The sequence below is a fragment of the Trachypithecus francoisi genome, unplaced genomic scaffold, assembly GCF_009764315.1.
Source record: "Trachypithecus francoisi isolate TF-2019V2 unplaced genomic scaffold, Tfra_2.0 Contig01585, whole genome shotgun sequence".
In the NCBI taxonomy this organism is placed as follows: Eukaryota; Metazoa; Chordata; class Mammalia; order Primates; family Cercopithecidae; genus Trachypithecus; species Trachypithecus francoisi.
In genome coordinates, this window is record NW_022681444.1 from 6,176,707 (window position 1) to 6,204,614 (window position 27,908).

General features: G+C 49.0%; 1 protein-coding gene across 27 annotated transcripts in view; it reads left to right on the forward strand.

Annotated features, from left to right (window-relative positions):
* ODF2 (outer dense fiber of sperm tails 2) overlaps window positions 1-23,826 on the forward strand; it is a 51,398-nt gene extending 27,572 nt beyond the window's left edge. For all 27 annotated transcript variants that reach the window (XM_033192732.1, XM_033192660.1, XM_033192690.1 and 24 more), the window contains 13 exons: window positions 3,618-3,689; window positions 4,845-4,916; window positions 5,986-6,102; window positions 6,752-6,937; window positions 7,414-7,523; window positions 9,579-9,714; window positions 14,388-14,498; window positions 14,663-14,767; window positions 16,441-16,599; window positions 18,936-19,036; window positions 20,962-21,124; window positions 21,566-21,691; window positions 22,929-23,826. In XM_033192732.1, the coding sequence (XP_033048623.1) occupies window positions 3,618-3,689; window positions 4,845-4,916; window positions 5,986-6,102; window positions 6,752-6,937; window positions 7,414-7,523; window positions 9,579-9,714; window positions 14,388-14,498; window positions 14,663-14,767; window positions 16,441-16,599; window positions 18,936-19,036; window positions 20,962-21,124; window positions 21,566-21,691; window positions 22,929-23,117 (1,647 nt within the window). In that variant the 3' untranslated portion in view covers window positions 23,118-23,826. The remainder of the gene's footprint in view (window positions 1-3,617; window positions 3,690-4,844; window positions 4,917-5,985; window positions 6,103-6,751; window positions 6,938-7,413; window positions 7,524-9,578; window positions 9,715-14,387; window positions 14,499-14,662; window positions 14,768-16,440; window positions 16,600-18,935; window positions 19,037-20,961; window positions 21,125-21,565; window positions 21,692-22,928) is intronic.
* Window positions 23,827-27,908: the final 4,082 nt, after the last annotated feature.

Consider the following 27,908-nt stretch of genomic DNA (forward strand, 5'->3'; position numbering starts at 1 on the left):
GTGGCTCAGGCCTGCAATCCCAGCACTTTGGGAGGCTGAGGTGGGCGGATCACCAGGTCCGGAGTTTGAGACTAGCCTGGTCAACATGGTGAAACCCTGTCTCTACTGAAAATACAAAAATTAGCCTGGCATGGTGGCGGGTACCTGTAATCCTAGCTACCCGGGAGGCTGAGGCAGGAGAATCGCTTGAACCCAGGAGGTGGAGGTTGCAGTGAGCAGAGATTGTGCCATTGCACTCCAGCCTGGGCAACGAGCGAAAACTCCGTCTCAAAAAAAAAAAAAAAAAATGGCAGTGGCATATTAGAGACAGGGAGAGGTTCAACATGCCATGGCATATTAGAGATAGAAAGCAGATCAGTGGTTGCTAGGGGCAGGAGTGGGAGGGAATGGGAATGGCTGCCGAATGGTGTAGGGTTTCTTTTTCGGATGGTGAAAATGTTGTGGAGCTAGATAGTGGTGATGGTTGTAAGTATGATGAATGTACTAAATGCCACTGAATTTTACGCTTAAAAATGGTTAGCCAGGTGTGGTAGCGCACACCTGTGGTCCCAGCTACTGAGGAGGTTGAGGTGGGAGGATCATTTGAGTCCAGGATTTCAAGTTTGCAGTGAGCTATGATCCATGATCACAACATGTACTCCAGCTTGGGTGACAGAGCTAGACTGTGTCTCTAAAAGAAATAGGAAGGTTAAAATGACAAGTTTAATGTTACATATATTTTACCACAATTTTAAAAAATTAATAATGGAATATACCAAAGTCATTTAATTGTACCCTTTATTTTTCTTATAGCTTTATTGAGGTATATTTGACAAACAGAAGTCGTATATATTTTAAGATGTTCATTGTGATGATTTGATGCCGATATACATTGTAAAGTGACTACCTCAATCAAGCTAATTCACACATCCATCACGTCACATGGTTACCTTTTTTTTGTGTGTGGTGAGAACACTTAAGATCTCCTAGCAGACTTCAAGTGTATAATACATCATTAATTATAGTCACCATGCTGTACACTTTAAATGGTGTTCATCCTGGCTAACACGGTGAAACCCCGTCTCTACTAAAAAAATACAAAAAAATAGCTGGGCGAGGTGGCGGGTGCCTGTAGTCCCAGCTACTCGGGAGGCTAAGGCAGGAGAATGGCGTAAACCCGGGAGGCAGAGCTTGCAGTGAGCTGAGATCCGGCCACTGCACTCCAGCCTGGGCGACAGAGTGAGACTCCGTCTCAAAAAAAAAAAAAAAAAATGGTGTTCAAATTTATATCTCAATGAAGCTGTTCTTAAAAATTAAGTAACGCCTGGGCATGGTGGCTCAGGCCTGTAATCCCAGCACTTTGGGAGGCCAACGCAGGCAGATCACCTGAGGTCAGGAGTTTGAGACCAGCCTGGCCAATATGGTGAAACCCCATCTCTGCTAAAAATACAAAAATTAGCCAGGCATGGTGGCAGTTATCTGTAATCCCAACTACTCGGGAGGCTGAGGCAGGAGAATCGCTTGAACCCGGGAGGCGGAGGTTGCAGTGAGCCGAGATCATGCCATTGCACTCCAGCCTGGGGGACAAGAGTGAGACTATGTCTCTAAAAAATAAAAAAATAAAAAAAAAATTAAGTAACACATAAATACAATATGATATTATTTTCCTAAAGTTACACTTGAATCCCTTCTCCCTTCCCCCAGAGAAAAACAGTATTTCTCTTGATGTAGCAAAATACTGTTTCATTACAGAGAAACAGTATTTGAATACAATATTGAATTCTGTAAAGTATTTTCTTTTCTTTTTTTTTTTTTTTTGAGGCAGAGTCTCACTCTGTGGCCCAGGCTGGAGTGCAGTGACGCAATCTCGGCTCACTGCACGCTCCGCCTCCCAGGTTCACGCCATTCTCCTGCCTCAGCCTCCTGAATAGCTAGGACTACAGGCGCCTGCCACCGCGCCCGGCTAATTTTTTGTATTTTTAATAGAGACGAGGTTTCACCGTGGTCTCAATCTCCTGACCTTATGATTCGCCCGCCTCGGCCTCCCAAAGTGCTGGGATTACAGGCGTGAGCCACTGCGCCCGGCCTGTAAAGTATTTTCAGTACAGAGAAATACAGTATTTCTCTCTGTAGATGCAGAGAAAAAGGATGGGAAGGATACTCCTCAAACTAATAGTAGTAGAGTAGGGTTTGGAGGTGGGTACAGGAGGAACTGTAGCTTTATTAGCATTCAGTATTTCATAGTGAGAATATATTCATCTATTACTTTTCAAATTAGAAATACAGTTTTTTGGGCCAGGTGTGGTGGCTCACACCTGTTGTCCTGGCACTTGGGGAGGCCAAAGCAGGCAGATAGTTTGAACCCAGGAGTTCAAGACCAGCCTGGGCAAACAGAGATACCCTCCAACTCTACAAATAATAATAATGTTTAAAAAGTCGGGCATGGAGGCCGGGTGCGGTGGCTCAAGCCTGTAATCCCAGCACTTTGGGAGGCCAAGACGGGCGGATCACGAGGTCAGGAGATCAAGACCATCCTGGCTAACATGGTGAAACCCCGTCTCTACTAAAAAATACAAAAAACTAGCCGGGCAAGGTGGCAGGCGCCTGTAGTCCCAGCTACTCGGGAGGCTGAGGCAGGAGAATGGCGTGAACCCGGGAGGCAGAGCTTGCAGTGAGCTGAGATCTGGCCACTGCACTCCAGCCTGGGTGACAGAGCGAGACTCCGTCTCAAAAAAAAAAAAAAAAGTCGGGCATGGTAGTGCATGCTTGTGGTTCCAGCTACTAGGGCGGCTGAGATGGGAGGATGGCTTGAGCCCAGAAGGACCAGGCTGCAGTGAGCTGTGATTGCATCACTGCACTCCAGCCTGGGCAACAGAGTAAGACTCTTTTTTTTTTTTTTTTTTGAGACGGAGTCTCGCTCTGTCGCCCAGGCTGGAGTGCAGTGGCCGGATCTCAGCTCACTGCAAGCTCCGCCTCCCGGGTTTACGCCATTCTCTCGCCTCAGCCTCCCGAGTAGCTGGGACTACAGGCGCCCGCCACCTCGCTCGGCTAATTTTTTGTATATTTTTTTTTAGTAGAGACGGGGTTTCACCGTGTTAGCCAGGATGGTCTCGATCTCCTGACCTCGTGATCCGCCCGTCTCGGCCTCCCAAAGTGCTGGGATTACAGGCTTGAGCCACCGTGCCCGGCCCAGAGTAAGACTCTTAAAAAAAAAAAAAAAAAAAGGCCGGCACGGTGGCTCAAGCCTATAATCCCAGCACTTTGGGAGGCCGAGGCGGGCGGATCACGAGGTCAGCAGATCGAGACCATCCTGGCTAACATGGTGAAACCCCGTCTCTACTAAAAAATACAAAAAACTAGCTGGGTGAGGTGGCGGGCGCCTGTAGTCCCAGCTACTCGGGAGGCTGAGGCAGGAGAATCGCGTAAACCCGGGAGGCGGAGCTTGCAGTGAGCTGAGATCCGGCCACTGCACTCCAGCCTGGACGACAGAGCGAGACTCTGTCTCAAAAAAAAAAATAAATAAATAAATTAATTAATTAAAAAAATACAATTTTTGGAAAAGGTAAAGAATCAATAAAATGTAGACATCTGGGTTTATTGCTTAATGACTTGACCTTTTCCTTTGCCTTTCTTTGAAGGATTCTGAAAGACTAATGGAGCAACAAGGAGCACTACTGAAACGGCTGGCGGAGGCCGACTCAGAGAAAGCGGTAACTATGGCTCCCCCTGTCTACCCTAGTGGGTACAGGTGGCAAGGGTGTTGTTCTGCTACAAAGTGTAGAGGTGCTTGGATCAAGGCAGGAGGGGCTGGAGGATTTCGCTGGGTCTTAGTTTCATGATCCGTAAAATGGGCTGATGTCCTCCTGTCCTGCCTGTTCTCTGATAGGCTTGTGTAGTTAGTTACTTGAGACCTTGAACCACAAAGCTGGACACCAACATGAGGGAAGGTAATAATGATGTTGGATTTGTAAATCATCCGTGTCTGTTAAAGCTGGATTTCCTTAGTTATATTATGGATTGAAAGCCATCAAAAAGTACACACCTTTGGACTCAGTAATCCTAATTCTAGGAGTCTCTCCCAAAGCAGCATGTTTCAAAGTCTATTTATGGAACCCTAAGTTCCTTGAGATGTTAATGAGTGCAAGAAACCAAAGGGGAGGTTCCATAGCCAGTTAAATTTGGGAAACCATAGGCTGGCCTAAACATAAAGTTCAACAGCTTTTCCCAAGACTTTTTTGGAGTGTCTGCTGTATTAATGCTTTTGTAAGTCTCCAAGAGAGGGGAGGGAGATGGAGGCCCAGTTTCCCAAGGTGTGGCCTGTGCCTCTGATGCTTAGTCAAGGAAGGAGTGGAGATGCAGCAAGCTCGGCGATAATGCATTCCCAGCTCAAGAACCCTTGTTAAGTTATGATATACATCAGTAACTTGAAACGTCAAGCAGCTCCTTAGAAAGATACAGAAGATTTAATCATATTGTGGTCAAAATGAGATTTTAGGCTATGGAACAAAGTAGGTATATGACTTTTTTTTTTAAAGGGTGCTGAGCATATGACTTTTAATATGCATTAACTGGTTATTTCTACATGGGGGTTTATGGGGTTTCTTTGGAGGAGTTTTTTGGTGTGTTCTCAATGTTTTCTACAATTAACATTACTGTTCTTAAATTGTAAAATAAATACAGGTTCATTGTTTAAAAAAATTTTTTAAATCCATGTGTTGGGTGCTTCCTACCAGGATATCTGACATGGGCCAATATACGTAGGACCTTGGGCCCCAGTGGCCAGGCACTCAGAAGTCTCTGTCCTCCCTGGGCTGGGCCTCTTTGCCCTTCCCAGGAGGCACCTGACAGCCTGTGTTCTCTTCCAGCGCCTGCTGTTACTGCTGCAAGACAAGGACAAGGAGGTGGAAGAGCTCCTTCAGGAAATACAATGTGAGAAGGTATTGTCCCCAGCAGTTGTGCTTTTTTTTTGTTCTTTTTTTTTTGTTTTTTTTGAGACAGAGTCTCGCTCTGTCGCCAGGCTGGAGTGCACTGGCGCAATCTCAGCTCACTGCAAGCTCTGCCTCCTGGGTTTGAGCGATTCTCCTGCCTCAGCCTCCCAAGTAGCTGGGACTACAGGTGTGCGCCACTACGCCGATCTAACTTTTGTATTTTTAGTAGAGATGGGGTTTCACCATGTTGGCCAGGATGGTCTTGATTTCTTGACCTCGTGATCTGTCTGCCTCGGCCTCCCAAAATGCTGGGATTACAGGCATGAGCCACTGCGCCCAGCTGCAGTTGTGCATTTTTATGAGCCAGTAGAACATAATGGATATGCAGAGAGCTGGGTTCAAATCCTGCCTTTGGGCCGGGTGCAGTGGCTCATGTCTGGCACTTTTTTTGAGACCAGCCTAGGCCTCTCCCTAGCAGTTTGGGAGGATTGATTGAGGCCAGGAGTTCGAGACCATCCTGGGCAACACAGGGAGACCCCATCTCTACAAAATAAAAATTAAAATTAAAAAAAATCAGCCAAGTGTGGTGGCATGCACCTGTAGTTCCAGCTACTCTGGATGCTGAGATGGGAGGATCACTTGAGCCTGGGAGACTGAGGCTGCAATGAGTCGTGGTCACGCCACTGCACTCTAGCCTTGGCAACAGAGTGATACCCTGTATCAAAAAAAAAAAAAAAATTGTTGACCAGTCACGGTGGCTCACGCCTGTAATCCTAGCACTTTGGGAGGCCGAGGAGGGTGGATCACTTGAGGTCAGGAGATGGAGACCAGTCTGGCCAACATGGTGAAACCCTGTCTCTATTAAAAATACAAAAAACTAGTTGGGTTTGATGGCACGTGCCTATAACTCCAGCTACTCAGGAGGCTGAGGCGGAAGAATTGCTGGAGCCCAAGAGGTGGAGGTTGCAGTGAGCCGAGATTGCGCCACTGCACTCCAGCCTGGGAAACAGAGCGCGACTCCGTCTGAAAAAAACAAAAAAAATACTGTGCGTCCATCACTTTCTCTGTCTCTCCACAGGCTCAAGCAAAGACAGCCTCTGAGCTTTCTAAATCCATGGAGTCCATGCGTGGGCATTTGCAGGCACAGCTTCGGTCCAAAGAAGCTGAGAACAGTCGCCTGTGCATGCAGATCAAGGTACCTATTGGCCCCACAAGTGGGGAAAGAGGAGGCAAGGCCTGCCAATTTGATGGTGGTGGCGGCCTGGCCCAGGTTTCACACTCAGGAAGTGTGCCTCCAAAGGTTTCTGAGACAGCTGATGACAAAATACTCAGGCCTCAGAGACATTCTAGGATAGTGGCATGAGCAATGGACAGAGACCCAGGAGGTGTTGGGCATCCTTCCCAGCAGTGACGGGGTTGTGTGCTATGTCCCCAGGCCTATCACTTAATCCCCTAGGCCCTCAGTTCTCCTAATTACCCAAGAGAAAGGAATGGTCTCTTTGTAGCCCAGGGGTCCTCTGAGGTCATACATCTGCTGAGTGACCAAGGAATTATCTTTGAACACAAGGCTGGGAGTTGAGGGAAGGATTCCAGAGCAGTTCTGACCTAATATCAAGACCCCATGGGCTGAGAGATCCAGGGAGGTATCGTGGGGAGCTGGGAGGGACCGTGTCTCTGGTCCGAGTTAAGGGAGCCTCTCACACAGCTGAGCATCTGTTTCTGTCTTCCTCGTTTCCTCTTTGCTCTTGCCTTTTCCTCCCTTTCTCCTTCACCCTCTGCTTTGCCTTCCCACAACCTCCTTGTCTCTCTTCTCCCTCTCTGTCTCACCCCTTCCCCCCTTCCAGAATCTGGAGCGCAGCGGGAATCAGCACAAGGCAGAAGTGGAGGCCATCATGGAGCAGCTGAAGGAGTTGAAGCAGAAGGGAGACCGAGACAAAGAGAGCTTGAAGAAGGCCATCCGAGCCCAGAAGGAGCGAGCCGAGAAGAGCGAGGAGTATGCTGAGCAGCTGCACGTGCAACTCGCCGACAAGGTCGCAGGCCTGGGGTGCCCAGCTCCTCACCTGCCCTGAGGAGGGCTGCGTGATGGCAGAGGGGTGGTTGGCCAGATGGGTAGTGGAGGGGTGGGTGGATGAGGGATGGTAGTGGTGGAAAGGATAGATGACTGGGGAGGAGGGAGAGGGAGTTAAGGGGATCAAATGGATAAAAGCTGGATGGGTGGGTGGCTGGAGATGATTGGAGGCTTTGTAGGAGAGTTCAGCCACGTCAACTTTGTGGGTGAGAATGATGGTTAAGGAGGGATTTACAAACAGGACACATTTGATTGCTAGAAATCTGGGAGCACTAGCTGAGCTCCCACTGTCACTCCCAGCACCCTCTAGAAAGGTGAATTCCAGAATGAGGTTTAGGTTACCAGGGTGAGAAACCACCTAGGATGAGCCTGCTCCCAGCTCCTGGCAGCCTCAGCCCTGACACTAGGCTGACAGGCGCTGTTGTCCCGTGTTCCCAGGATCTTTATGTTGCTGAAGCTTTATCCACTCTGGAGTCCTGGAGAAGCCGCTACAACCAAGTTGTAAAAGACAAGGGAGACCTCGAGCTGGAAATTATTGTCCTGAATGAGTACGTCTTAGAGTAGGAGAGGGAATGTGGGGCTGTTGAGGGATTTGGGTGTGCAGGTGGGAGGAGCCTGGTGGCTCAGGGAAGGCCACATGACTGCTGTTTGTACTGTCCGGGCTGGGGGCTGCACTGGGCTGTGATGTGGGTAGCCCTGAGCTGGGCTTTCTGGTTGGAGCTGGGGTGCAGGCTCTGGCCCTAGTCCTGAGGTCCTACACTACTGTTAGGCACTGGGTAGGGGCCGGGTCTCTAGTCACAGAGGTGTGACTCTGACTTCAGCACCTGGGCCTGAGCCTGTCCCCAGTCTACACAGCATTTGAAATGGGCACCCTGGTGTCCTCATTCCTATTCTTGGGGAATGGGGCAGATGGTGACCCAAGTGTCTTCTCTCTGTTGTCTGCCCAGGGACAGCAGCTGTTTGCCAGTGCCTGCCAGTCAGTAGGTCAGTGGTATGGCATGGGAGTAGGGGGCAAAAGTGGCCCCACGTTGCAAGTAACTGAGCTGACACCTGTCTTGCCACTGGCGAACTGTGAGCAGTGACCATTCCATCATTCTCATTTGTTCCTTCATTTATTGGAAAAATATGTATTGAGCATCTACCATATACCAAGCTGCTGTGTGCTGGCCATCAGGGTTATAGCAGTAAGAAGACAAATGCATGCCTTGCCCTCTACTCTGTAGAGGAGATAGGGCTACAAGAGGCTCGGACTCCCTGGACTAAGGATAGGTCATGGGGGAGCTCATTTAATCTCCCAGGTCGGGAAAGTCTCTTACTATATTCACCTCAACTTAGCAAACATGTTCTGAGAACCCACTATGTGCCAGGCTGTATGCCAGCTGCTGTCCTTAGGGAGTTCTCTGTCTAGTAGGAGAACATAGATACCTAAGACAGAAGCATACATGGTACAGGGGAGGGGTCAGGGACAAGATGTCTGAACTGGGTTTTTAAGTGTGAGTAGGAGTTTGCCAGGTGAACTTGAGTTGCCAGCAAACTGACGTGTTTGCTTGGGCCTGGTCAGTGTTCAGTGGTGGACTGTAATTGGTCAATACTGAGAGCACGTATTGTGCAAAAGTTTTTTGATGGCTCTGTGGTCAAGATAGAGGAGTAAGTACCTGTGAGCCCCAGGGCTCCTCTTGAGGCCACAATCTCTGCTCTTTGACTGATGATAGCTTTGCTGAGTGACTGAGGGAGCAGCAGGGAGCGGAAGGGACTGGGGGTGGGGCGGGCGTCCTAAGTTGGCGTCTTTCTCTCTATTTGTGCCTTTTTCCCACACCACACTCATTGCTGTTCCTGCCTGTGCTAGGTGGGTATTCATATGTGAATGAGCCAATCATGGCACCAGCCCCCTGCTGGGGGCACAAAAGCCCAGGGTGCTCAGGGCCTGGCTGGAGAGGAATGCCTAGGTGATAATCCCTGCCCACCAGCCTGGGAGTCCAGGACGGGATTCCAGAAGAGACTGTCCTAACACCAAGACCTGATAAGCAGAGAGATTCAGGGAGGTGTCGTAGGGAGTTGGGAAGGGATCATGTCCCTGGTCCTTGCCTTCAAAGAGTGTCTTGGTCTCATGAGAGGATCAAGATGGGTACACATCCCTCTCTCTCTCTTATTTTTAAAGCGGAGACAAGGTCTTGCTCTTTCACCCAGGCTATAGTGCAGTGGCACCAGCATAGCTCACTGCAACCTTCAACTGCTGGGCTCAAGCAGTCCTCCCGCCTTGGCCTCCCAAAGCACTGGGACTACAGGTGTGAGCCACTACACCCAGCCCACACTTCTCTTAATAAGTCATTGCTTGTTGTTGAATTGTAGATGGTTTGTTGGAGGGGGAGGTATGGGAGACACATCTTAACGGACGTTGTTCGGAGGTGGCACAGGCATGGGAGTGCCACAGCAGCAATGCCGAGGCAGGGCAGCAGAGTTGCTTCTCAGTATGGAGACTGGGGAGCAGGCAGGCAGTATGTTGAGTGGTGAGAACACTTGGTCCCTCACCACACAATGACCTGGGTTCTTTAGAACCTGTGTAATTGATTGTCTCTGTCTGCTTTCACTTTGTGATCTTCCAGCCGGGTAACAGATCTCGTAAACCAACAACAAACCTTGGAGGAGAAGATGCGGGAAGACCGGGATAGCCTGGTGGAGAGACTACACCGTCAGACTGCTGAGTATTCCGCATTCAAGCTGGAGAATGAGAGACTGAAGGTTCGCATGAGAGCTGGGAACCAGGCATCTGGGTGGGGCCCAGCGAACTGATGACCGGGTCTTGTCTTAAGTGGGCCTGGGGGCATCGGACTAAGAGGGAGTCAGAAAAGCCTGGATTTGACAAGGCGTGGTGGTTTAGGCCTGTAATCCCAGCACTTTGGGAGGCCAAGGCAGGTGGATCACTTGAGCATAGGAGTTTGAAAGCAGCCATGGGCAACATGGCGAAATACTGTCTCTACAAAACATACAAAAAGTAGCCAGGTGTGGAGGCATGTGCCTATAATCCCAGCTACTCAGGAGGCTGAGGTGGGAGAATCGCTTGAGCCTGGGAGGTTGAAGCTGCAGTGAGCCAAGATCGCACCGCTACACTCCAGCCTGGAAAACAATCTGCCAGTAGGCCGGGTGCGGTGGCTCAAGCCTGTAATCCCAGCACTTTGGGAGGCCGAGACGGGCGGATCACGAGGTCAGGAGATCGAGACCATCCTGGCAGACAAGGTGAAACCCCGTCTCTACTAAAAAATACAAAAAAACTAGCCGGGTGAGGTGGCGGGCGCCTATAGTCCCAGCTACTCGGGAGGCTGAGGCAGGAGAATGGCGTGAACCCTAGAGGCAGAGCTTGCAGTGAGCTGAGATCGCGCCACTGCACTCCAGCCTGGGCGACAGAGGGAGACTCCGTCTCAAAAAAAAAAAAAAAAAAAAAAATCTGCCAGTAACATGATGATTATCTCCATTTGAAATGAGAATAAGGGGCCGGGCGTGGTGACTCACGTCTGTAATCCAGCACTTTGGGAGGCTGAGGCAGGCGGATCACCTGAGGTCAGGAGGTCAAGACCAGCCTGGCCAACACAGTGAAACCCCATCTCTACTATGGTGGCGTGTGCCTGTAATCCCAGCTACTCAGGAGACTGAGGCAGGAGAACTGCTTGAGCCCGGGAAGTGGAGGTTGCAGTGAGCTGAGATCGCGCCACTGCACTCCAGCCTGGGCAACAGAGTGAGACTCCATCTCAAAAAAAAAAAAAGAAATGAGAATAAGGAAACTGAGGCCGAGAGAGAGGTCAAGTTTCTTGTCAAGATTTTGCCCGAGGAAGTATCGGAGTTGAGATTTGAACCCGAGTCTGACTCTGGAGCCCTAGCTCTTAACCTCACCATACCCTCCTTTCAAAGCCTGCCGGGGCGAGAGGCACCTGAGCAGAGGTTGACATTTCAGAGACAGGTTTTATCTTGCTTTTTTGTTGATCTGGGCAATAATATCTAGCTTTATGTTTTCACTGATTTTGTTTTTTCTTGTTAAGATTGATTGTAAGGGAGAATAACATATGGAAAAAAGTACACAGATCCTAGAATCTTCATAAAGTGAATATGCTTTATCAGTCATTCTGATTGAACCTTGCCTGCACCCTAGTGACCTTTCTTGTTACTAATACCCCTGTAAAGGTAACTGCTAGCCCATCTCCTGTCACCACAAGTTAGTTGCCAGCTTTTTTTTTTTTTTTTTTTTGAGACGGAGTCTTGCTCTGTCGCCCGGGCTGGAGTGCAGTGGCCGGATCTCAGCTCACTGCAAGCTCTGCCTCCCGGGTTTACGCCATTCTCCTGCCTCAGCCTCCCGAGTAGCTGGGACTACAGGCGCCGCCACCTCGCCCGGCTAGTTTTTTGTATTTTTTAGTAGAGACGGGGTTTCACTGGGTTAGCCAGGATGGTCTCGATCTCCTGACCTTGTGATCCACCCGTCTCGGCCTCCCAAAGTGCTGGGATTACAGGCTTGAGCCACCGAGCCCGGCCAGTTGCCTGCTTTTAACTTTAGAGATTTGAGTAGTTTGAACACCCTTGGGCCTGGCTTCTACTCCGCAAGTTTGCTGAGTCAGCCCCATTGTTTGTAGCAGTTTATTCATCCTCAGCCCTCCACGGTATGCCATTATATGAATACACCACAGTACATTTGTCCATTCTACTGTCAGTGGACATTTGGGTTTCCATAGTGTTGCTGTGAACATCTCTGTATGTCTTTAGGTGTACACATTTGGTGCATCTTTATTGTCTATATACCTTGAAGTAGAACTGCCAGGTCATCACTGGGTGTGCATAAGTCTATATTTGGTAGATGTCACTGAATAGTAAAGCATGTTACTAAGTAGTAAAGTAGTTATTGGTAGATGTTACTGAATAGTAAAGTAGTTGAACAAATCTCCACACCTGTCAGTGGTGAGTAAAAAAAGGATAACAGTCGCTCTGGCCTCCTTGGCAATGCTTGGTACTGAGTGTCTATTTTATGTTAGCTACTCTGGTGGGAGTGTACTAGTATCTCATTATATAGTGTAATTGTCAGATAAATTAAAAGTAACATGTAAGTCTTAACAGTTATTTAGGAGGCCAGCCATGGTGGCTCACACCTGTAATCCCAATGCGGGAGGACTGCTTGAGGCCAGGAATTCTAGACCAGCCTGGGCAACCCCAGGAAGACCCCATTTCTACAAAAAAATTTTAAAAGCCAACAATTATTTAGGGGATTAGTTATAGTATGGTGCATCTGTGTAGTGTATTACATTGTGGCCATTCAAAATGATGTTTGTAGAAGTATATTTTCCTAGTTTAATTTTTTTTTTTTTTTGAGACAGAGTCTTGCTCTGTTGTCCAGGCTGGAGTGAAGTGGCAGATCTCGGCTCACTGCAACCTCTACCTTCCGGGATCAAGCGATTCTCCTGCCTCAGCCTCCCAAGTAGCTGGGATTATAGGCGTCTGCCACTATGCCCAGCTAATTTTTTGTATTTTTAGTAGAGACAGGGTTTCACCACGTTGGTCAGGCTGGTCTTGAACTCCTGACCTCAAATAATTCACCTGCCTCCGCCTCCCAAAGTGTTGGGATTACAGACGTGAGCCACCACACCTGGCCTTTCCCAGTATGATTATAAAAGTTAAATATGCTCATAGTAAAAGTTCAAAACATTACAGAAACGTGATATAGACGTGAAGATCTCCACTAGCCGTGAACATGTATTTTTCTAGATTTTCCCCCGGTACTAACATAATCAAGCACATACACATCCACTTATCCATCCATTATTCTTTCACTTGCTTTTCTGATTTAACCATATTTACAGACATCTGTTAAGGTTGGATTTTTGAGCTTTATCTCTCTTTTAAGTGACTACTACTTATTTTATTCATTTGATACACCATTTTATATTGTTCCATCTAAGATGCGTATTTTGGTTACAGGAAGACATTTATTTTATTCTTTAAATTTCCCACCTGCATTATAAGTTGAGAGGACATTTATTGACTTGAGAGAAATTCACAACATAATTTTTTTTTTTTTTTTTTTTTTTTTGAGACAGAGTCTCACTGTGTCACCCAGGCTGGAGTGCAGTTGTGCAATCTCGGCTCGCTGCAACCAACCTCCACCTCCCAGGTTCAAGCGATTCTTCTGCCTCAGCCTCCCAAGTAGCTGGGACTACAGGTGCACGCCAGCACATCTGGCTGGTTTTTGTATTTTTAGTAGAGACCCGGCGTCACAGTATTGGCCAGGCTGGTCTCGAACTCCTGACCTCGTGGTCCTCCCGCCTTGGCCTCCCAAAGTGCTGGAATTACAGGCATGAGCCACCGCACCCAGCCCACAACATATTGTTAATTTATAAAGTATGTTACAGCTGGACATGGTCGCTCACGCCTATAATCTCAGCACTTTGGGAGGCTAAGGCAGGCAGATCATGTGAGTTCAGGAGTTTGATATCAGCCTGGCCAACATGGTAAAACCCCATCTCTACCAAAAATATAAAAATTAGCCAGGTGTGGTGGTGTGTGCCTGTAATCCCAGCTACTCCGGAGGCTGAGGCAGGAGAATAGCTTGAACCTGGGAGGCAGAGGTTGCAGTGAACTGAGATTGTGTCTTTGCACTCCAGCCTGGGCGACAGAGCGAGACTCCATCTCAAAAATAAACAGCCGGGCGTGGTGGCCCACGCGTGTAATCCCAGCACTTTGGGAGGCAGAGGCGGGTGGATCACAAGGTCAGGAGTTTAAGATGAGCCTGGCCAATATGGTGAAACCCTGTCTCTCCTAAAAATATAAAAATTAGCCAGGCGTGGTGGCGGATGCCTGTAGTCCCAGCTACTCGGGAGGCTGAGGCAGGAGAATTGCTTGAACTCTGGGGCGGAGGTTGTAGTGAGCTGAGATCAGGCCACTGCACTCCAGCCTGGGTGACAGAGCGAGACTCTGTCTCATAAATAAATAAATAAATAAACAAATTTAAACAAAAAGTATGTTACATACAACCTGGCAGATCCCCTGGTGGGGAAAAAGTATATTACATAGCAGTAAGTATAGTATGGTCTCATTCTTTTTGACAGAAACGAAAAAGTTATGCAGCTATAGATATAAAGCCATATCCCAAGTCATTAAGCATTAGGATTAGTGTGTATTGGTTTTATCTCCATTTTCTTTAATGATTATATATTGCTTTTGGAATAAGAAAAAACAGAAGTAATTGATTTGCATCTCTATTCACCTGAGGTGGTAACATTAGGAGTCTTACCTGCTTCTTGGTGCTTCTCTCAGGCAAAGTGCTTTGTGGGTTAGAGTAGGGGGCCTTTCCTTTGCTGGTTCCTTGGATAGAGTTGAGGGTAGGAGGTCCACCTGTTGCAGAACCTTCCTGTGGGTTACTCATGAGCCATCCCTTCTAGGCCAGCTTTGCTCCAATGGAGGACAAGCTCAACCAGGCACACCTCGAGGTCCAGCAGCTGAAGGCCTCAGTGAAGAACTATGAGGGGATGATTGACAACTATAAGAGTCAGGTAGGACTCACTGGGGCCCTGGCCCTTCCAAACAGTGCCCACCCTGCCCCCATGAGACTGGGGGCTCCCTACCAGGCCAACCCCAGGAAGGGTTGGGTATGGAAGATGGTTTTCACCAAAACGTGGCTCTGCCTAAGATGAACCACAGTGTTGTTGGTCCTTAGGTGATGAAGACCAGATTGGAGGCTGATGAAGTAGCTGCCCAGCTAGAACGCTGTGACAAAGAGAACAAGATCCTTAAAGATGAGATGAACAAAGAGATTGAGGCGGTACTGCTTTCCTTCCTTGCTTTCTTCTACCCAATTCCATATCTAACTCAATGACTGTGAGTCTGTTCCCCTTGTTTGCTTTGACCCTATCTGATTTGGGCAACAAAGATGAGCTCATTTTCTCATTGGTGGACTGATCCACTCTACCCTGTGTCTCTCTCTCCTTTGTGTCTTTCTTGTCTCCTCTCTTCTCTCTCTCATGCTGCTGCTTTGTCTTTTTTTTTTTTCCCCCTCTTGGTTTTCTTCTATCTCCTTTTCAATTTCCTTAAAACAACAACAACAACAAAACCCTCCTGGCCAGGCGCAGTGGCTCACACCTGTAATCCCAGCACTTTGGGAGACTGAGGCAGGCAGGTCAACTGAGGTTGGGAGTTCAAGACCAGCCTGACCAACATGGCGAAACACCCTGTCTCTACTAAAATACAAAATTAGCCGAGCATGGTGGCACTTGCCTGTAATCCCAGCTACTTGGGAGACTGAGGCAGGAGAATCGCTTGAACCTGGGAGGCGAAGGTTGCAGTGAGCCGAGATCGTGCCATTGCACTCCAGCCTGGGCAACAGGAGTAAAACTCTTGTCTCAAAAAAAAAAAACTCCTGCTTGGAGCGTTCAAGTAGACAGAAATCTACAGTTATGCCAGGTCTTTGACATGCCTATTTCATTCTATATGGTGTCTTTATTTTGTACCAACCAGAAAATATGTCTCCCATCCTCTTCCCAAAAAGCCTTATTCTTCTACAGATGGTTTGGCTGATTAGAGCAGGGGGATTATCTTAATGGTTACTTTGGAGATGGGCTGAGTCCAGGCTCAGCCACTAATTTGTTTCATAATCTTGAGCAAGTCAAGCTCCTCTCTGATCCTCAGTCTCCATGTTAAGTACAAGGAGGGACTGAGACCAGATATTTCTCACCTTTCCCTCTAACCTGTAGCATTGTGACTGCTTTCCTAGGGGCTTTAGAGTTAGACTAGACTTTTTAAATTTTTTTTTTTTTTTTGAGACTGAGTCTTGCTGTGTCACTCAGGCTGGAGTGCAGTGGCGTGATCTCGGCTCACTGCAACCTCCACTTCCCGGGTTCAAGCAGTTCTCCTGCTTCAGCATCCCAAGTAGCTGGGACTACAGGCATGTGCCACCACTCCCAGCTAATTTTTGTATTTTTAGTAGAGACGGGGTTTCACCATGTTGGCCAGGATGGTGTCGAACTCCTGACCTCAAATGATCTGCCCCCCTTAGCTTTCCAGAGTGCTGAGATTACAGGCGTGAGCCACTGTGCTTGGCTTGGAGTTAGACTAGACTTTAATCCTGTGTTTACCAGTTTGTAGCTGAATGACCTTGGGCAGATGACTTAGTTCTCTTGAGCCTTACTATCTTTATATGGGGACAGCATCACCTGTTTTACAGGTTGTCTGAATTAAATGAGCAAGTGTGCAGAGCCCCTAGTACAACGCCTGGGTCTTGGTGTTTACTGTGTGGTTGCCATTGTTACTGGATAACTAAATGAATGGCAAGCCACCTGCTCAGTGGCCAGCAGGGAGTGTAGGCCACACTTCTGCTGTGGATTTTGCAGGATCCTCCAGTGGGGACTGTGTCAGCCCTGCCCTAACTCTAAAGGACTCTGCCCGGCTCCACTAGGAGCCAGGCCTTTCCTAACTGTGGGTCTTTCCTTCCTGCTTCAGGCACGAAGGCAGTTCCAGTCTCAGCTGGCTGACCTGCAGCAGCTCCCTGACATCCTGAAGATCACGGAGGCGAAGCTGGCTGAGTGCCAAGACCAACTGCAGGGCTATGAGCGGAAGAACATCGACCTCACAGCCATCATATCAGACCTGCGCAGCCGGGTAAGGGACTGGCAGAAAGGGTCCCACGAACTGACCCGAGCAGGGGCCCGCATACCAAGATGAGCTGCATGCCCCCTAAGGGAGGACTACTTCCTTTTTCTTGGCTGCCGCTTTTTAAAAGGAATGAGCTATCATCAGTGCTGTGAAATAAAAGTCTGGTGTGCCAAATGCCATGTGTTTGCACAAAGTGATTGTAGTTATAGGAGCCGTCACTTGCGTGGAGTCACTGGGCCCTCCTGCTGTTGCTGCCACCCAAGACTGCTGCCTCTGCCGGCCTCTGCCTGTATGCTCTGCTGCTGTCCTCAGCTCCACACCTACAGCTGGGAGGTGCTAGCAGACACCGAGCTGTAGAATTTCTTTTTCTCTTTCTCTTGCTTCAGCTGCTTCTCCTGACTCTTAACAGATTCACTGCCTGAGATTCTGTCTTGAAAGAAGCAAGCAGTCCCTTTCTCCCAGAAGCAGTCTGTCTCTGGGTTTCTAGAACCATGCCTACAGTGTCCTACAGTGTCCAAGAAATTATATACCACTCATTTGCAGCATGACTCTGGGCAAGGCCCCTTCCCCAGTCTTTTTTTTTTTTTTTTTTTTTTTTTTTTTTTTTTTGAGGCGGAGTCTTGCTCTGTCGCCGGGACTGGAGTGCAGTGGCCGGATCTCAGCTCACTGCAAGCTCCGCCTCCCGGGTTCACGCCATTCTCCTGCCTCAGCCTCCCAAGTAGCTGGGACTACAGGCGCCTGCCAACGCGCCCGGCTAGTTTTTTGTATTTTTTAGTAGAGACGAGGTTTCACCATGTTAGCCAGGATGGTCTCGATCTCCTGACCTCGTGATCCGCCCGCCTCGGCCTCCCAAAGTGCTGGGATTACAGGCTTGAGCCACCGCGCCCGGCCCCCACTCTTTTTTTTTTTTTTTTAGATGGAGTCTCGCTCTGTCGCCCAGGCTGGAGTGCAGTGGCGTGATCTCGGCTCACTGCACGCTCCGCCTCCCAGGTTCACGCCATTCTCCTGCCTCAGCCTCCCGAGTAGCTGGGACTACAGGTGCGAGCCACCACGCCCAGCTAATTTTTTGTATTTTTTTTTTTTTTTTTTGAGGCAGAGTCTCGCTCTGTCGCCCAGGCTGGAGTGCAGTGGCGTGATCTCGGCTCACTGCACGCTCCGCCTCCCAGGTTCACGCCATTCTCCTGCCTCAGCCTCCCGAGTAGCTGGGACTACAGGCGCCCGCCACCTCGCCCGGCTAGTTTTTGTATTTTTTAGTAGAGACGGGGTTTCACTGTATTAGCCAGGAGGGTCTCGATCTCCTGACCTCGTGATCCGCCCGTCTCGGCCTCCCAAAGTGCTGGGATTACAGGCTTGAGCCACCGCGCCCGGCCAATTTTTTGTATTTTTAGTAGAGACGGGGTTTCACCGTGTTAGCCAGGATGGTCTCAATCTCCTGATCGCGTGATCCGCCTGCCTTAGCCTCCCAAAGTACTAGGATTACAGGTGTGAGCCACTGCGCCCAGCTGGCCCCTTCCCCACTCCTGACGTGTACTTGTGATAATTAGAAAAGGAGCTACCATTTTTTGAGCACCTCTTTTGTGTTCCTGCATTCTCTCATGTAATTCCATCAGGAACTTTGTGAGGTGCATGTGTTATTTTCCCCATTTTACAGAAAGCAGCCCAAGGCATAGAGAGAAGTAATTCCCTACCATCACAGAGCTAGTACTTAGTAAGCAGGGATTGGAACCCAGCCAGCTCTGTCTGGTTCCCAACCGGATGTTCTCAGTACTGTAACCTTACAGTGCCTGCCTTCTCCGTTGAACCTGAGCATTCTCAGGGCCTTTTAGCCCTGATAGCTGAGGCTTCTGCATAAAGCAGTCCTCTGGGTCTGGGTACATTCTCAAACTTGCCAACTCAAAAGGATTGACAGATTTCCTGTGGTCTTGCCTGCACTTGTCCCCAGTTAAGAGGAGTTTGAGATCAATAGTACCAGCAACATAACAGGTAAAGCTCTCTGGTTGGTTTGTATGGGCCAGTTAGCCCTGTCAGCTGTTTCTGCCTTCTCATGTCTTTCCTGGATCCTAGCTGGGCCTCTCTGAGTGGCCTCCCCTGATCAAGAAAGCATTTTTGTCATTCTTTAGCATCAAACCTGGTTTCTCCCAGTGTGGGGAGAGCCTTTTGTCTTTGGAGTTGGGCCTAACCTATCCCTGCTGTCCTTTCTCCTCTAGGTTGTGCGTTGAGACTTGGACGCCTGCTGAGGGCACTGTACCCCTTTCCTGGGTGTGGACAACAGGTCATAGGGAGAGGGGAGGGCTCTAGCGGGAAATTCCTTTGTAAACCAGTCTGTGTTCCTGTCATTTTAGATCGAACACCAGGGGGACAAGCTGGAGATGGCGAGAGAGAAACATCAGGCTTCCCAGAAGGAAAATAAACAGCTGAGTCTGAAGGTGGATGAACTGGAGAGGTTAGAGGCACTTGGTCCCATCTCTGTCCTCTTCCTAGGACCTGAGACTTTCAGCCACTTAGCTGTTTTTTGCTTAGTGTGCGGAAGTGTTTGAGGGACTCAAGGCCCTGGAAGGTACTAGGCAGACCTCAGAGGAAAAGCTGCTTCCTTTTCAGTGGTAAGCATTGTGGGAGAGAGCAAGGGGGCCTCTCAGCCTGGGGAGATACTCCATGACAGCGTGATCAGGATCAGCCCACCTGTAGGCACCACCTGTCCCAAAAGGCATGCCTGGTCCAAGCATGTCAGCAGGGCCCAGTTTGAATGCAGCAGCCAGTATACTGTGGTGGGGCCACTTCCCCACTCTTTTCTGCCCTTTCTTGCCAGTCAACCTTCCAAAGACCTTTCTGATCTGACCCTTCTCTGTTATTTACGGATTGTTGGAGGCAGTCAGAGGTGAAGGGTACAGCTTTGGGAATCAGAAGCCCTGGCCTTGGGGCCCAGCTCTGCCACTTACCGGCATTGTGATCTTGAGCAAATCATTTAATTCCTTTGAAGCTCAATTTCCTCTTTTTGAGGAAAGGATCAAGGTAGAGTTAATTTATCTATATCTCTCTGTCTGTCTATCAATCAGTCAATCAATCAATCAATCACTCTGTCACCCAGGCTGGAGTGCGGTGGTGCAATCTCAGCTCACTGCAACCTCGACCTCCTCGGCTCAAGCGATTCTCCTGCCGCAACCTCCCAAGTAGCTAGGACTACAGACGTACGCCACCACACCTGGCTAATTTTTGTATTTTTTGTAGAGAAGGTGTTTCGCCGTGTTGCCCAGGCTGCTCCTGAACTGCTGGGCTCAAGCGATCCACCCATCTAGGCCTCCTAGAGTGCTGGGAGTACAGGCAGGAGCCACCACACCTGGCTGATAATAATCTTTTCATGGTGGTAGTGTGAATCTTCAATGATACAATCCTGGTAAAGGTCCTAGCATGTTACCTGGCATAGAGGAGCACTCAGTATAGCTTAGCATATGTTATTAGTTAGCTGGTATTATCCCAGTTTTAAATATGAGGAAACTGAGCTTGGGGAGAAGTTAAGTGACTTTCCCAGCATCACACTGTTGGTACCTGGCAAAGCATGACTTAGACCCATGACTGTCTTCCTTGAGAGCTTATATGAGCATCTGTAAGAGGTGGGCAAGAGTCCTCCAGCCCTGATCCCAGCCTTAGTTTCAGAGGTGAAGGTGCCTGAGGTCCTAGGAGGCCCTAAGTGCCCCAGGTGACCAGTGCACTTGCAAAGAGGCTACAACCAAGTGGGCTCCTTCCAGGCTCCACCCCCGCTCTGCCCTCCCGGCCTTGGAAATGCAGCTAGATCCTGCAGGCCCTGCAGAGCTCCTTAAATTGGAAGGCATCCTGGAAGTGCATTGAGGACAGTGTGTGTATATTAGAATGGCCACAGCTGCCCTATGGCTGGTCACACAAGATGTTGAGTGGTGTAGCTGAAGTCCCTTTGCTGTGGGAGGCAGCAGTGAACAGCAGAAGTTGAGGGCTTAGGTTTCGGTTACAGACTTGCCAGCTGTGCTGAATTCAGACCAATGAATTCCCCTCTCTGAGGCTCGGTCTCTTCATCTCTAAAGTGGGGATAATAGTGGTGCCATTTTTCTGAGCTGCAAGTTGCTGTGTTCCATGCGATGCTATCCACACTTAACACAGTCCATGGTCAGTCTCTGCTTGCGTTCCCACCCTTCACTCTGTTCTCTAACCAGTTGCACCAGCTGCACAGTTCTTTGGCCACCTTACTGATCTGCAGATTTCTTTGGCTTATTCCTGTGGCTCCTTGGAGATTCTTGGCATGATAAGATCCCCAGTCCAGGAGAGGCTGGCAGCCCCCTGGCGGGGTGGAACATGACAGGTTGTGGTATGCCCAGGATCTGATTGAGTGCTTCCACCTAGGAAACTGGAGGCGACCAGTGCCCAGAATATCGAGTTCCTACAGGTGATTGCCAAGAGGGAAGAGGCAATCCACCAGTCTCAGCTGCGGCTGGAGGAGAAAACACGCGAATGCGGGACCCTGGCAAGGCAGTTGGAGAGCGCCATTGAAGACGCGAGGAGGCAGGTCAGTCCCGATTTTATGAGTGACTAGCTCTGTGACCTTGGGCAAATCACCTAACCTCTCAGCCTATTTCTCCATCTGAAAAATGGGCACACAGTTGTACCCACTTCATGAATTAGTTGTAAGGATCACATTTTCACTGTAGAGGGCTCAATGCTTGATATCTGACGATTGCTCATTTACTCACTACCCTCTTGAGCTTCACATAGGCTTACCACATCTTAGGTGGTGACTCCTGGAGCATTGGGAAAGGGCAGGCAAAGCTGGGTGGCAGGCATCATCCCCATAGTTAGTTCCTGCCCCAACATTCTAGAGAACACAGTCCACAATGATGTGCAAGTGCTGTCTGTGAGACCAGATAGTGGGAGGGGCCCAGCCTTCTCTTTGCCAAGTGTTCCCCATGTCCAGTAAACCAGCCTCATATCTGGGCCTTTGAATGTGCAGGTGGAACAAACCAAGGAGCACGCGCTGTCCAAGGAGCGAGCAGCCCAGAACAAAATCCTGGACCTTGAGACTCAGCTGAGCAGAACCAAAACTGAACTGAGCCAGCTGCGGCGGAGCCGTGAGGATGTGAGTCAGGCTGGTGGGCCGGGCTAGGAGAGTGGGCAGCAGAGCCCACTTCTGTGGGGCCTGTGGGCCAAGGTGTTTTGTTGTTACTGTTTTTGTGAATATGACATGGTTTTATTTTTCTCCAATCACTTTCCTATCCCTTAAGGATATCCTGGGTAGATATTTATTTACTTATAGAGACAGAGTCTCCATGTTTCACGCAGGCTGGAATGCAGTGGTACGATCTCGGCTCACTGCAACCTGCACCTCCTTGGTTCATATGATCCCCACCCCACCCTCAGACTCCCGAGTAGCTGGGATTACAAGCATGCGCTACCATCCCTGGCTACTTTTTTGTGTGTATTTTTAGTAGAGATGGGGTTTCGCCATGTTGGCCAGGCTGGTCTTCAACTCGTGATCTCAAATGATCTGCCCACCTTGGCCTCCCAAAGTGCTGGGATTACAGGTGTGAACCACTGCACCCAGACTCTTTTCTTTTTTTAGACCAAGTTTCACTCTGTCACCCAGGCTAGAGTGCAGTGGTGCTGTCATAGCTCACTGCAGCTCCAAACTCCTGGGGTTAAGCAGCCCTCCCACCCCAGCCTCCTGAGTAGCTAGGACTACAGGCACACACCATCACACCCAGCTAATTTTTATATTTTTTGTAGAGATAGAGTTTCACTATGTTGCCCATGTGCTGGTCTTTTTTTTTCTTTTTTGAGATGGAGTCTCGCTCTCACCCAGGCTGGAGTGCAGTGGCAGTGCCGTGGCACAATCTCAGCTCACTGCAAGCTCCGCCTCCTGGGTTCATCCATTCTCCTGCCTCAGCTTCCCGAGTAGCTGGGACTACAGGCATGTGCCACCACGCCCAGCTAATTTTTTGTATTTTTAGTAGAGATGGGGTTTCACCGTGTTAGCCAGGATGGTCTCGATCTCCTGACCTTGTGATCCGCCCACCTTGGCCTCCCAAAGTGCTGGGATTACAGGCGTGAGCCACCATGCCCAGCCCTATGCTGGTCTTGAACTCCCAGGCTCAGGTGATGATTCTGTCCTGGCCTCCGGAAGTGTTGGGATTATAGGCATGAGGCACTGTGTCTGGCTCTTAGAATATTTTCAGAAAGAAACCCTCTACCCATTAGAAGTCACTCTGCACTTGCCCCCCCCAACCCCCTGGCAACTCCTAAGAAAGTCCCTGTGTCTCCATGGATTTCTATTTTGGACACTGCACAGCGGACCCATGCTCTGTTTCTCCTCATAGGCGGATCGCCGCTACCAGAGCCGGCTGCAAGACCTGAAAGATCGCCTGGAGCAGTCCGAGAGCACCAACCGCAGCATGCAGAACTATGTCCAGTTCCTCAAATCATCATACGCCAACGTGTTTGGGGATGGTCCCTATACCACCTTCTTGACCAGCTCTCCCATCCGTTCCCGATCTCCTCCTGCCTGAGGCCACCTATCAGGGCCTGGAGCCCTGACGGAAGCCGTGGGAACTCCGGAGTTGCCAAGCCATAGCTGGGAAGCCTGGTGGTTTTCCTCTCCCAGTGATAAAATGGGTTCAGGGTCTTGTCCTTAGGTACTAGCTCTAGAAAAGTCCCAGAAGCAGCAGAAGGTGAAGCAAGAAGCACTTGGTTTTCTCCTCCCTGATACAGTCACCTGATGGAAGTTTTAAAATTTCCTCAACAGGCCTTAAGTTTACTACTACAGTAGGGTACCAGATTTTAACTTACCATGACTTTGCTCCCTCCTTTCCGGAGAAAATATTTCCACTGGATTTTTTCCACCAGTCCCCTTACAACCCTCATTGTTTTAGGAATCTCTCTCTCAGGTTTTCTCTGACCTAAACCAGCAGGAGGTCATCCTGGGCTGTGAGCACCATCACTTGCTTTTTTTTTTTTTTTCTGATTTCACAAGTGTGGTGTTTTCCCAAGGCTCCCTTCCCAAGCTCAGTGCAAACCTCTCACTCCCAAGTTTCTTTGAGGCCACTTGCCCCCAAGCACTTCACAATAGACCCTCGAGGGCTCGTGTCCATTTGGCCTTTTACCAGTGTAATGCCAATTTCATTGATTTTTGTTTCTTTTTGCCTGGTTTGTATCTCCAGAATGCATTTATTCTTGAAATATTTGTGTGATTTTACAAAAAGCTTTTATAATCAGTTATTTAAGGCTCCATTTGATGATTTCCTTTACCCAACCACTCCTCATCCCTCGTCTGAAAAATGATTAAGTAAAATGCTGCAGGAGAGCCAGCAGACATTTTTTTCTTTTTTTTTTTTTTTTTTTGAGACGGAGTCTTGCTCTGCCACCCAGGCTGGAGTGCAGTGGCCGGATCTCAGCTCACTGCAAGCTCCGCCTCCTGGGTTTACGCCATTCTCCTGCCTCAGCCTCCCGAGTAGCTGGGACTACAGGCGCCCGCCACCTCGCCCGGCTAGTTTTTTGTATTTTTAAGTAGAGACAGGGTTTCACCGTATTAGCCAGGATGGTCTCGATCTCCTGACCTCGTGATCCGCCCGTCTTGGCCTCCCAAAGTGCTGGGATTACAGGCTTGAGCCACCGCGCCCGGCCCCGCCAGCAGACATTTTTTTTTTATTTGAGGCAGAGTCTTGCTCTGTCGCCCAGGCTGGAGTTCAGTGGCCGGATCTCAGCTCACTGCAAGCTCCGCCTCCCGGGTTCCCGCCATTCTCCTGCCTCAGCCTCCCAAGTAGCTGGGACTACAGGCGCCCGCCACCTCGCCTGGCTAGTTTTTTGTATTTTTAGTCGAGGCGGGGTTTCACTGTGTTCGCCAGGATGGTCTCGATCTCCTGACCTTGTGATCCGCCCGTCTCGGCCTCCCAAATTGCTGGGATTACAGGCTTGAGCCACCGCGCCCGGCAACCAGCAGACATTTTTAAAGTACTTGGTGCCTGAAACATCGGGCTTTCATTTCATTTTAGCTCAGGTTGGTGCTTTCACATTATAATCAGTGAACTGTCAGGAGGGAACAAACTGTGAGAAGGATTGCTTGGTGTTTTAGGGTAGATTACTTCAGCTGTTAGAAAGAGGATGGGAGAGTGTACAGTATATATTTTTAAAATGTGAATTGGTTTCTGAATAAGAATCTGGGCCATTTTTGTTCACCGTTTTTGTTCATACCGTGCTAACTTCTGCCCTTCTGATTCTAGCTAGTATTAGCCTGGCTGGTCCAGTCTTCTCACCTCTCAGCCACTCTAACTCAACTCTAGAGAATTTCTTCTGTGTTCTTTTTTCTTCTGGAGACAGGGTCTCTGTCACCCATGCTGAGTGCAATGGCGGGAACATGGCTCACTGCAGCCTTGACTTCCCTAGCTCAAGCAATCCTCCCACCTCAGCCTCCACAGTAGCTGAGAGCACAAGCGTATGCCACCATGCCCAACTAATTTTATTATTTTTTGTAGAGACAGATCTCACCACATTGCCCAGGTTGGTCTTGAATTCCTGGGCTCAAACGAACCTTTCACTTTGGCCCCCCAAAGTGCTGGGATTAGAGGTGTGAGCCACTGTACCCAGCCTTCTCTGTGTTCTTGAATCCACCTAGGCATCTGGATTTCAAAGACCAGAAATCTCTTTTCTCCACCAAATTTTGAGGATATTTATAGTTTCCAGCTTTCAGATTTTCCAACGAAGGTAACTAGCTACCACTGCCAAAAAACCAAGCCCATTTTCACACTCTTAACGTAAATGGACATGAACTTATAATAGGTGAAAGGCCTTCCCAAGAAAGGACAATTGACAGACTTCCACCAACATGTATATATATCTGTATAACTCATTATTATTTTTGCCAAACTAAAGAAAACCTCAGTGCAGGGCACTGCTCTATAACCTCTCTTGGAGTCCCTTGCTGGGACTCTTCCAACAATTTTTCTTTTTAAAATATTTTTATTACAAGAAGTCCAGGGAATTTTTAAAAACTCAGAAAATGAAAAATGTTCACATTGCTCATACTCCAGAGAGAATCTTTCCTATCTCAAACTGAGATCTCACGAGGTGGTGACAATGGAAGGGTCAGAAAGTCTGGGGTCCCAGTTAGGGCCATCTCTGGACAACTGTGACTCATTTTTATTGAGATATAATTCACATAAAATTCACTCCTTTTATTTTTTTGAAACAGGGTCTCCCTCTGTCATCCAAGCTGGTGCAGTGGCATAATCATGGCTTACTACAGCCTCAACCTCCTGGGTTTAAGGGATCCTCCTGCCTCAGCCTTCTGAGTAGCTGGGACCACAGCTGCACACCACCATGCCTGGCTAATTTTGCATTTTTTTTTGGTAGAGGCAGGTCTCATCATGTTGCCCAGGTTGGTCTCAAACTCCTGGGCTCAAGCAATCCTACCTTGGCCTCCCAAACTACTGGGATTACAAGCATGAGCCACCATACCTGGCCTAGAATTCACCCTTTTAAATTGTATATATAGGCTAGGCATGGTCACTCACACCTCTAATCCCAGCACTTTGGGAGGCCGAGGTGGGTGGATCACCTGAGATCAGGAGTTCAAGACCAGCCTGGCCAACATGGTGAAACCTTGTCTCTACTAAAAATACAAAAATTAGCCGGGAGTGGTGGTGGATGCCTGTAGTCCCAGCTACTTGAGAGGCTGAAGCAGGAGAATCACTTGAACCCGGGAAGTGGAGGTTGCAGTGATCCAACATCATGCCACCGCACTCTTACCTGGGCAACATGGTGAGATTCTGTCTCGAAAAAATAAAGTGTATATATAATTCAGTGGTTTGTAGTAGATTCACCAAGTTGTACAGCCATCACCATCATCTAATTCTAGATCTAGTTTTTTCTTTTTTCGAAATAGAGTCTCGCTCTGTCACCTAGGCTGCAGTGCAGTGGCACCATCTAGGCTCACTACAGCCTCTGCCTCCCAGGTTCAAGGGATCCTCCTGCATCAGCCTCTGGGACTATAGGTGCATGGCACTGTGCCCGGCTAATTTTTGTATTTTTTGTAGAGACAGGGTTTTGCCATGTTGCCTAGGCTCATCTCAAACTCATGACCTCAGGTGATACGCCTGCCTGGGCCTTCCAAAGTGCTGGGATTACAGGCGTGAGCCACCACGCCCAGCCAACCAATTTCATCACTCCCAAAAAAGAAACCCTATACCCATTAGCAGTCCTCATTCCCCTCCCCCAGCCCCTGGCAACTAGTCATAAAGCTTCTCTGGCTCTATAGATTTGTCTCTTCCGGACATTTCACATAAATGGAATTGTCCAACATGTGACCATTCATGACTGGCTTCTCTCAGCATAATGCTTTCAAGATTGATGTTGCAGTGTATCATCAGTACTTTATTTTTATGGCCAAATAACATTCCATTATGTAGATAGTGTTTCCTCCTGCCAAACAGGGCTGGTTGGGATTCCAAAGAAGCACTATGGCCGGGCGCGGTGGCTCATGCCTGTAATCCCAGCGCTTTGGAAGGTCGAGGTGGGTGGATCAGCTGAGGTCAGGAGTTCGACACCAGTCTGACCAACACGGTGAAACCCCATCTCTGCTAAAAATACAGGGAAACTTACCGAGTGGGCTGCAGCAATTCTCGCGACGGATAGCGAGAGAGAAGAGGTGTTTCACCTAGGTACATACCCAGCGAGGGGTCAGGGTGTGGCGTTTATTTTTATTTTTTTTTGTTTGTTTGAGACAGAGTCTTGCTCTGCCACCCAGGCTGGAGTGCAGTGGCCAGATCTCAGCTCACTGCAAGCTCCGCCTCCCGGGTTTACGCCATTCTCCTGCCTCAGCCTCCCGAGTAGCTGGGACTACAGGCGCCCGCCTCGTCGCCCGGCTAGTTTTTTGTATTTTTAAGTAGAGACAGGGTTTCACCGTATTAGCCAGGATGGTCTCGATCTCCTGACCTCGTGATCCGCCCGTCTCGGCCTCCCAAAGTGCTGGGATTACAGGCTTGAGCCACCGCGCCCGGCCTAGGTGTATTTTTTTATATATATATTTACCTAGGAGAATTGCTGGGTCAAATGGTAATTGTTTAACCTTTTGAGGAACTGCCAGACTGTCTTCCACAGCAGGTGCTTCATTTTACATTCCCATGAGCAGTGTGTGAGGATTCCAGTTTCTGCACAGTCTCAAGGCACAGACCAATTTTCTGCAGCCCCGGAGATCGGGAACTAGTGCTTACCTCCGCGGAACGCGGCGTCACAGGCAATTCCTCCGCGCAGGCGCACTGGCGGGAGCGCGAGAGCGTTGCTGGAGGCGGGGCACGCAGCCTTTA